Source organism: Phaethon lepturus, unplaced genomic scaffold (genome assembly GCF_000687285.1).
Source record: "Phaethon lepturus isolate BGI_N335 unplaced genomic scaffold, ASM68728v1 scaffold31050, whole genome shotgun sequence".
Taxonomy (NCBI): domain Eukaryota; kingdom Metazoa; phylum Chordata; class Aves; order Phaethontiformes; family Phaethontidae; genus Phaethon; species Phaethon lepturus.
Genome location: NW_010514569.1, coordinates 12960 through 22675, shown reverse-complemented (window position 1 = coordinate 22675; position 9716 = coordinate 12960). Strand labels below are relative to the sequence as shown.

At 59.6% G+C, this 9716-nt stretch overlaps 1 protein-coding gene across 1 annotated transcript; it reads right to left on the bottom strand.

Moving 5' to 3' along the window:
• Positions 1–37: 37 nt before the first annotated feature.
• On the bottom strand, positions 38–7994 carry SH3BP1 (SH3-domain binding protein 1; the record flags this gene model as incomplete). Its single annotated transcript, XM_010293384.1, has 18 exons — positions 7945–7994; positions 7812–7854; positions 7288–7392; positions 6350–6426; positions 5943–6054; positions 5768–5844; positions 4933–5068; positions 4230–4298; positions 3777–3867; positions 3343–3485; positions 3145–3256; positions 2969–3050; positions 2170–2250; positions 1946–2062; positions 1387–1484; positions 1068–1197; positions 786–901; positions 38–295 (listed from the first exon to the last, which is right to left on the bottom strand). Coding segments are annotated over exons 1-18 (1897 nt in total), but the record flags the coding sequence as incomplete, so codon positions are not given.
• Positions 7995–9716: the final 1722 nt, after the last annotated feature.

Below are 9716 nucleotides of genomic sequence, written 5' to 3'. Positions count from 1 at the left end.
GGCAGCGTCTGCCCCTCGTCTGTGGCTCCCGGGGCACAGTCCATGGCAGCTGCCACGTTGGCCTTGACAGCGGAAGGCCTGGGGGACGGCGGGGCATCTCGGCTGTGACGGCGTGCCGGCTGCGGGGGCAGTGGTGGTGGGACAGAAGGGGCTCGGTTGGGTGCCCCGGCCATCCGTCGTGGCCGGGCTTTGGGGCTGGCTGCGTGCTCGGAGTCTGCTGGGGCGGCAGCTGTGCTCCGGGGCTGAGCCACGGGTGGTGGCGGCATCATGGGTCGGGACGGAGCTGGGCGCTTGCCTAGAAAGAAAGCTGGGGTGGGCTGGGGTCCCCTCTGCCAAAGTCTCTCCCCAGGGCAGAGAGGGCTGCGGTGCTGGCTGTGGGTCATGCAGGGGACTGCAGCCAGACTGACGGACAAACTGCCCCTTGCCCATCTCCCATACTGGAGATCCAAGTGCGCACAGGGTTTTGGTGGCTTTTTCCACCCTCTTCCCTTCACAAGGGCCTGTGAGCCTGGACACCTCTTCATGGGGGGTGTTCGACCCAACACTGGAGGACCTACCATGTCCATCCCAGTCCCACCTTGGCTGGGGCTGGAGCATGCAATGAGGGGCTGGATCACGCAATGAGGGACTGGATTCTGGCCACGCTGGCCTGGCCAGAGGCCTTTCCTCTCATGTGGTGGGATCAGCATCCTTTTGTGTGGGTAATGGTGGGATGAAGGCAAACCAGAGGAGGTGGCATTGGGGGTGTCATTTCCCAAGCAACGTGCTGCCTGGGGCACCCTAACCTTTGCGGGCGCTGTCATCAGTCATTGTCGGAGCTGGCGTCCCTGCAGCTTCGGGAGATGGTCTGGTCACCGCTGGGGATGCTGGCTGGGACCTGGCCTCTGGGTCCCTCGACGTGCTGCGCAGAGAATGGGGCAAGTCTGGCTTTGGTTAGGCATGGCGGTCCTGGCTGCGAGGTACCTCGTGTCCACCTGCGAGGGTGCAGCCTCTGGCCTGGGGTGGGATTGGGGAAGGACATGGGGAGAGCTGGGACAGCCAGAGCCTCCAGCTCCCACCGGACTTACGCCTCTCCAACCGGGAGAGTGGGCGTGCTGGCTGGAGGGGGCTCGGGGTTCAGCTCTTCCACTGGGGCAGCCTCGCCAAGTCCACCGTTCGTGGGTGGTGTGAACATGCCCGAGACGTTGAAATCTACCTCTGGGTGGAGGGAAAGGAGGAGACCCTGTGAGGAAGCACTTGCCGCCCAGAGCTTCCCCCGATGACCCCATGGCAGGGAACCAGAGCAGCTCCCCACTTCCCTCCTCCTGGGTGTGGAGAAAGGTCCCTTTCCCTTCCTCCCCCCTTCACCCTGGGCTGCGGCCCCCCCAAGCGAGGCTGTTGCCCTACCTCCGGGGAAGAGGGTGTCCGCGTTCTGGATGAGGGTTTCCACCACACCCACCACCTGGATGGAGGAGACCGAGGCCAAGTCCAGTTGCATGGGGTCTCTGAGAGACAGGGGTGGGGGAGGCATCAGAAAAGGGGTTTTGGGGCATTAACCCTTTTGGTGTTCATTCCTGAGGGGGGCAGAGCCCAAAGGAGCTGAGGAGGCTCAACAGCCCAGCTGAGGAGGGTGGTATGGCAGGAGGCGGGCCTTGGTCCCTGTCCTAGCAACCCTGGATTGTTGTTGGAGGCCAGTGGTGTTGGAGGCCATCCATGTCACAAGTGCTCTGGGTCTCAGCCTCTTCCTCTGCTACTTTGCAGGATGGCTAAGAGGACACGTGCCTGGCAAGGAGACATGCCACTCAGCGGCTGCAGGGACAAGGGACAGGACTTGAGAATGGAAGAGGTGCAGGTGCTTTGGACCATCCTGAAGGCTGCTGGATCAGCCTTTCTCATGGCATTTGCACTCAGGGCACCCCAGCCAGGACTGGCGACCTGCCTTTCACCCCTCCGAGCCAAGCCTTACCCTGTGCTCTGCTGCAACCACAGCAGGTTGGGGCCCAGTACGATGGCGATGTTGCTGGGCGTCATTTTATTCACCTCCTGGTGTTCGGCCAGCTTGGCTAAAAACTTGATCAGATACCTGTGGGGTAAAAGGAGGGTGAAGGGGTAGTACGTACAGATTTGGGGAGGGAACGGCTGCCCCTGGTGATTGCATGGGGCTGAAGAAGCACTGTCCCTGCAAAACACCTCAGATTGCTGTAGCTTTCCTGGGGCAGGCGGCTACAGGTGTCTTGCAGGCTCTGTACACGGCTGTCAACGTCCTTTAAGCTGCAAGAGAGAAGAAGGAGGAGCGGAGAGCTCAGCCCATTCTCTGTGGCAGAGGGACACAGTGTGCAAAGGAGGAAGGCCAGCATCGGCCGCTCCGTGCAAGCCATAGCCCTCAGGATGGAGATGCCCTGCTGCTGACTTTACTGGGCAGCTAAGGCAGCCATCCATGGAGGACAAAATTGTACCCCAAAGGCTCAAAAGGAATTTTATATGATACAAATATAGCTTGTGGGTGGCTCCAGAAGTGAGCATTGCCTTGCACTGAGCAGACACCCTACTTCACTGTGGGGACTATGGGGTTCATTGGCACTGAGCCGATCCTTTCAGAAAGATGCTTTCCCCCTTTCCCCAGGCTTTTTGCTGTGCCTCCTTCACTACCCCTTCCATCCCCAAAGCAAGAGGCCAAACTGGGCTGGTGAGCCAGTGAGATGGGGCTCACACAGCTGAGGCCAAACGGGTCTTCACAGACTAAGCTCTTCTTGCCATCAAAAAGGGTGCAGCCTTCCCCCTTGCTGTGCCATTTTATTGCTATTCTCCAAGATTTTGGGCCATCTGGCTTTCTGCCAAGCATGTGACAGACCAGGCACTGCGTTGGTATCTCCCCACATGGCAAACGAGGCCGAGCAGCCCTGCTCCGAGTGCCAGGAGGGATGGAGCAGGGTGACTGCGGGCTTTTTGAGTCCTGCCAGGCTTTTCTGCCCCAATACCCGGAACCCACCTGGCCACTTTGACCCATTCGTTGTAGAGCTCGAAGGTCATCAAAGGCTGGGGCAGCTCCCGCAGGTAGGACTTCAGTGCACCTGGAAGAGGAGGGGGAGCGGCAGGGGTGATGGCAGCTGGGGTATGGCAGAGACTGCCCAATCATGTCCACCCACCTGCCTCAACGGCACCCACCGGCCACGGCGTGGGGGTCCGAGTAAAACTCCTCCAGGGCGTTGGAGCCGCTGGCCAAGCTGCTCTTCAGCTTCCTCAGCACTGAGGCACCCGCTGCCAACCGGAAGAGTCCCTGGGGATGAGGCGAAGAGGGAAGGGATATAGAGGGCTGCATTTGGCCTGGGGGAGGGTGGCAGGGGGTCCAGGAGTGCTGCCCACCTCCTCTCTCATGCCGGAGGCCAGCAGCATCATGACACAGGCTTCGATGGGCAGCGCGATCTCCCGGCCCAAGCTCTTGAGGTGCGTCTCTAGGGGCACGCCATAGTACCCCGCCACCGGGGTGTCTGCAGCCAAGGAGGGCTCTAGAAGAAGGAGGTGAATGTTGGGAGGGACAGTGGCTGCCAGGGCCACGCAGCATCTAGCCACAGTGACTTCTCACTCCGAGGGGAGTGGGGCTGGGTGGAGGCAGAGGCAGGGCAGGCAGCATCCCCAGCCCGCCTCAGGCTGCGATCCCCATCCCACCAGCCCAACGTGGGAGGCAGCAGCAGGGGCAGGGAGGGAAAACCTGCCTTTCCCAGCCGTGCCGGCCACAGTCGCATCCCCTGGGCTCGGCTGCAGCCCTCCCCTGGGCTGCAAGGAGAGCCAGCGGGTACCTTTCTGGCTGTGGCTTTCCTTCAGCTCTGCCAGAGCCGAGTCCAGGGATCCCAGGGACTGTCGGTGGTACTGGGCTTGGATTTCCAGCAGCTGCCGGACAGGGGACAGGCAAACAGTGCTCAGTTTGGCACCAGCCCCTCTCAGAGAGAGCCCCATCCCCAGGACATTGCACGCACACACAGACAGGGTGAAGGGAAACTCCCCTGGGGTTCATGGGACTGTGGCTATAGGGAAGGTTAGAGGGCAAATTGGACATGAAGGTGTCGTTGGGACAAGCCGCTCTGTTTGCAGTTGGTGCTAGCAGTGACGTGCACCCACAGCTGGAGCAAGGCCATCTTTGGGCATCTGCTGGTACCTGGCCAGAGGGCTCATTGCCGATGGGGACAAGGCTGGGCTCACACATACCCTGGGAGATGTTCACATGCAGAGAATGAGTGCAAGAGAGGACTTACTCTGACAAAGTAACTGGCGTAGCTGTCCTCTTTGGTGGAGAAGTGGTAGAGATCAGCCATGTACTCATCCTGGGAAGGGAGACAAAGAGAAGAGCAACCTTCCACCTCCTCCCTGGCACCCAAGGAAGAGGGAATGTCTTCACAAAGCCCCACATCTGGGCTGTGAGTCACCCAGATAGAGTCTCCGGGGTGCGGTGGGGAGGCAGGCTAGGACCACATTGGTGGGATTCCTCTTTGCTCCCATAGCTTGCATTTGGGTAGTGTCAGCAACCTGCCCTACAATCAGAGTCCTGGCACGAGAGGCTCAGGGACAAGAGGCTCCAGCACGCCCATGGGATCTGCCAGATGAGGCACTGGGCTTTTTAGACAAATGGCAGAGGTGGAGGGAGATGATGCACAAGTCCCCTGCCACCCAGCACAGACCCCAGCTCGGCTGGCTCCTAGCCCGAGGGGACCCCATAAGCTCCCTGCTCTAGTCCCTGGAGCCTCCTCTCTGCAGGAGCTTGTGCTTTGAATCCTTTACTCTTCTTCCCTAGGCTTGTGGCATCTGCATATCTGCTCCTCGAGGGACCAGTTTGCTTGCAGAGAGCAGGATGTGCCAGCTGGCCGCATCTGTCTTGATGTGGGGTCACCTTGGGTGGAGCTGCTGGAGGGGGAGCAGGTCTCCAGCCCTCCCGGGGGGGAGTGCGAGTAACTTTCTCACCTTGCACTGCTCCACCTTCCTCTTCACCTCCTCCTCCTCTTCCTTCAAGGTCTCCAGTTTGTTGGCAGCAGAAGATGCCCCGGGGCCAGCACCAGCACCAGAGCTGTTACTGGAGCTCTTGGCAGCTTGGTTCAGCCTTTGGGGTAGGAGAGAAGAGGCACACCCACAGGCTCAGCGCCAGGGACACGGGGTGGGACGGCTGTGCAGAAGGGGTATGGGGACCACGAAGGGGATGGCAAGTCACAGTACTGCCCTGTGGTGGCTTTCCTTGGCCAGCACTTCTCACTTCCCTCCCCCAGAAAAAGATGCTGCTGTACCAAGGGGTGTGACCTTGTGAAGATGGGCATCACTCAGCATGACTGCCTGAAACGCCCAGGGTCTGTAGGACCCTTCCCAAACCCTGTTCCTGAGATATTCCCTCCTCTCTTCCCTCTGGCCAAAGGGAGAGCAGTGTGGAAACTGTGGAAATGAGCCACCAGCGACCCGACCCACAGCTGCCCCACTCTGCCAGAGAAACCCAGCATGGCACGGGCTACCCCGCAAGAGTTAAAGCAGGGCAATCTCTGCAGCACCGAGCAGCACCAGGGCACTTTGCTGCTTTCAGCAACAGCACTGCCCTTCTCTCCTGTGCCATGGAGCCCACGGCTTAGCCCAGAGCGGGATGCACCCACAGAGAGGGGCTGGCTGGGTGCTCCTGAAGAGCTGTTGCCTCTTTGACTCCACCTCCAGCCCTGGGAAATTTACTCCCCAAGGCAGTCATCTTCCTCTCTCCCCCAACCGGGCTGGGGACTGCACCCCATGTACCCTGGATCCCCAGCCACGGTGTGCCCTGTACCGGCTCTTGATGGTGTTCCAGTCAGAGATCAACTTCTGGAGGGTCTTCTTGTGCTTCAGGATGATGGGCAGCTCCTCCTGTGGGAGAGAGGGGCCAGAGGGAGTTGCAGAGGCCTGGGGCCATGGGAATGGGAGGTAGGACAGGGGAGTGGACCTGGGAGGGCAGCCAGGGCTACCTCACTGAGCTTGTTGAGCGGCTGCAGGACATCGTGCTCCAGGGCGATCTCAAACTCGGCCAGGATTTTGGCCAGTGAGCTCTGTATGCAGCATCCCATCTCCAGGGCTTTCCTGTGTGTGGGACAGAGATGAAATGACTGCAGGCTGAAGCCATGTCACCCTGTGATCCAACACCCCCCACCATACCCATACCCATGTGGGACCCTGAGCCAGCCCCTGGACCCCTCTGCAATTGGAGGCTGAAGGCAGTGGCTGTTCCTTCTCCTCCTGTTACACCAACGTTGGCTCTGAGGACAGGGATTGATAGCTCAGCTTGGCCATGGGAGCCCCTGAGCCAAGACAGTGGCTCTGCCAAAGTCTGGCATCTTTTGGAGTTGCCCTGGCCCTTTCTCCCACCTGCACTTACCCGAGGCTGGACTCTGTGTCCAGTTCTTTGAAGCTCTCAGCCATTGTCGTGGACAGAGCCATCAAGGGCAGCTTCTTCTGCACAGAGCAAAGGATTTGGGAAAGGGATGGTGAGCTGGCATGTGCCAGCTCCCTCCCCATGAAGCATGCCACCATGGCATGGGAGCAAGTGGCCAAACCCTGTGCTGGGTCCTCACATCTTCCCCTGGCCCACCCAGCCCTGTTGGCCCTGAGGCCTGAGGAAGGGCCCTTTGGATGTCTCTTCAGCCAAAGCCAGGATCCAGTTAGCTAAACAAGCCACTGAAGCTCCGTAGGTGGTTAGAAAACCTCCAGCCTTCTCTAAAATAGTCCCCTGTGGAGGACCGTGACACTGATAGAGGCCCTCAACCAGACAAGACCTGCCACAGCTTCAAATGTACAGAGCAGTTTAATCACCAAGAATAATTGTCAGGCTGCCAAGAAGAGGGGAGCCCACAAAATCATGGCGGGCTAAGGACAGTGCAGGGGGGTCCACTGTTTGCTTCTCAGACAAGGTCTGGTGAGCATCAGCCGGGAAGAGGGTGGCAGGCTCAAACCAAAGAGGAAGAAGTGGTAGCACCGCTGTGCCTGGCTGCGCTGTGGTGCTCCTCACCGCAGGGCACCACGGGTGCCAGAGGTTCACAGGGATTCAGGAAGGGACACGGACAATGGGGCTTTGGAGGGTTATTCAATGCAAAGACAGCATCTCTGGCTTGGGAAGTCTCAAGTTAGTGGTGGAGAGGGTTGCCCTGCTCTGCTCTACCAGGGCACCTGCTGGTGGCCACTGCTGGAGACGGGACCTGGGTTGGGCTTTAGGTCACCCTTCGGCAAAGCCTGCAAAGCAGGGGTCTGGCCGTTCCCTCTGCTGGCAGGGGACAGAGCCGGGGCAAGTGTGGGCTGTGGAGGGAGGACTCTACTCACCACTCGCTTGTCCATCTCGGAGCCGCACTGCCCCTGCAGGCAGGCTTGGAGCCTCTTGGACACGCTGTGAGCCGCTCGCTTGGCCGGCTCAATCCTCTGCTCAATCTGGGGAGGGAAAGGTGGAACTGGGGAAGCCCTTTCGCCAACCGTGGGCGCCCTGAGGCCATCTCCCCACCACCCAGCTCTGGGAATAGATAAGCCTGCCCAGCATCCTGCCGCAGCCCAGAGCATCCCCGGTCCATGGAAAAGGCAGCACAGCTCCTGGTCAGGATTCATCCCTCTATGAACAGCTGGGGAAGCCCTTTCCCATGGCAGGAGCCTGCCATTCCCTTACTGCCATGGTCCTGGAGTTGCCCTCTGGCACGCGGGCAGATCCCAGCCCTGTAACTTGGACGTGCCGGCAGGGCAAAACACAGCCCTGTAACTTGGACGTGCCGGCAGGGCAAATCACAGGCAGGAACGGGACAGGTTCCCACGCCCAGGCACAAGCAGGCACACGCCTGCCGGCCCAGCCCGTGCCTCACCTGCAGCAAATCTTCCGGCAGGAGCTCGGTTGCTTCTTGGGCTCTGCAGAGGAAGGAGAAAGAGCCATCAGGAGATGGGGGTGACCTCCACCCAGTCTCCTCGGGAAGGCAGGTCCTTATGCATCCCACTCGCCTCTCTTTGGGCTCCCGGGAGCAGGAGACACTGGCTATGGCCTGGACCATCGTATGCAAGGCTATGGGCAGAATGAGCCCGGGGGGACGAGAACAGCAGGAGCAGGGCAACGCAGCCAACCTTTGCTGGCTGATGGACACCGCATCAGATGGGCCTTCAAGTTCAGAGTGCCATAGTCAAAAACATCTGGATGTGGCCCATTTTTTGAGACAGGCACCTAGTGGGGCCGCAGCAGAGGTGAGCTGTTTGCTGGTGAAACCTTCTACCTCCTGCCTCTCCCCTGAAGGCGAATCCAGGGCAGTGCTGTTGGAGCCCAGCATGTGTCTTTTCAGGCCAGGGTAGCCACCAGCTGTGGGGCCACTGAGTGCTGGAGCAAGGATATCTTTGTGGTCAAGCTGGGGACTGAGACCAACACCATCCCCTCCAGAAATGCCTACATGAAACCAGGTTTCTGCTCAGTTTTGCAGCAGGTCTTAGAAGCTAATCTAGCAAAGGAAACTTCTGGTTTGCAGCAAATTCTGCTCAAAAACAAATTCAAAACCCAGCAGCTGCCATCACCACCAAACCTCCCTGATGCCTCCCATAGATGTAACCTTGCTTTATGGCCTGCTGCCATTGCTATGCCCCAGAAACCCTGTTTGCTTTCTCTCTGCTGCTGCTGCTTTTTCCCCAGTTCATGTTTTTCTCTTTTCACTACCCGCCAGAGCTGACGCGGGACGAGGCCGTGGAGCTGCAGGAAATGGGGGCGGCTTGGTTGAAGACAAGCAAAATCACGTGAGATTGCAGCCCGTGGAGAAGAGGCTCTGCTGCGGGTGAAGAGCTTGCTCTTGGACTGCACGAGCTGCTTGAAACCTCCTGCCTGCCCGGCATTAAACAAAAGGGAGGTGCATCTGACATGGAGATGAGACATCTTGAGGGGGGAGGGATGGGAAAAGGCATCATGCTCCCCTCTGGGGAATGCAAGAAGAACAAGAGGCCACCAGGATGTAGGAGCTGCTTCCCTGTGACTGGTCTGCTGGGCTGGCTGAAGGACCTCAGTGGTCCAGGGGACACAGTTGGTCCTACTCAGCCTCTCAGTGCTGTGGAACCTGCGGAGGTGGCTGTAGGAAAGAAGGAGCGAGGGGGCTGGGAAGGGAGGGCCCAGCCCTGTAATTTCAGTTCTGGGTTTTGCAAGGGGAGAACTTTGGAAAGCCCAAGACCAAAATAAGGAAGCAGTGGAGGTAGGATGGGGCTGGAGGGATTTGTGTGAAGCTGTAAGTCCTCCATGGGTCCTCGGAGGATCCCCAGTCCCCTCCTCAAAGGGCATCCCGGGACACCCATGCTGCTGGGCCAGCTAGAGCTATGCAGGGCATCTGACTTGCATGGAGCACCCCGGGGTCAGTGGGGAGGGCAGGTCCCAGCTCCTAACACCCTCCTGGTCACTGCACAGCCAAGGGCATGTGACTGGAAGGTCCCTTCCCATTGCCCTCACATCCTGGGGAAGCCAAGCTCGGGAAAGGTCCATCTCCAGGTGGACGCAGCATCTGTGGGCCCTGGGAGAGGTAGCCGGGCTCGGGGATCGCGTCCCTGCTGAGCAGCACCAGTGCAGCCTTCCCACTGCTCCACGGGCGCCAGGGAGCCACAGCCCCTCCGCTTACGCTGAAGATGCTCTAAACCCGGGGTCATTCCCCCCGTCCCCTCTCTACCATGAGAGGTCAGTCCAGCTCCAGCACAAGCCCTCCAGCACCCACATCCCGCTCCCTCAAAGCCCTCCGGCACAGGTAGTGGGGAGG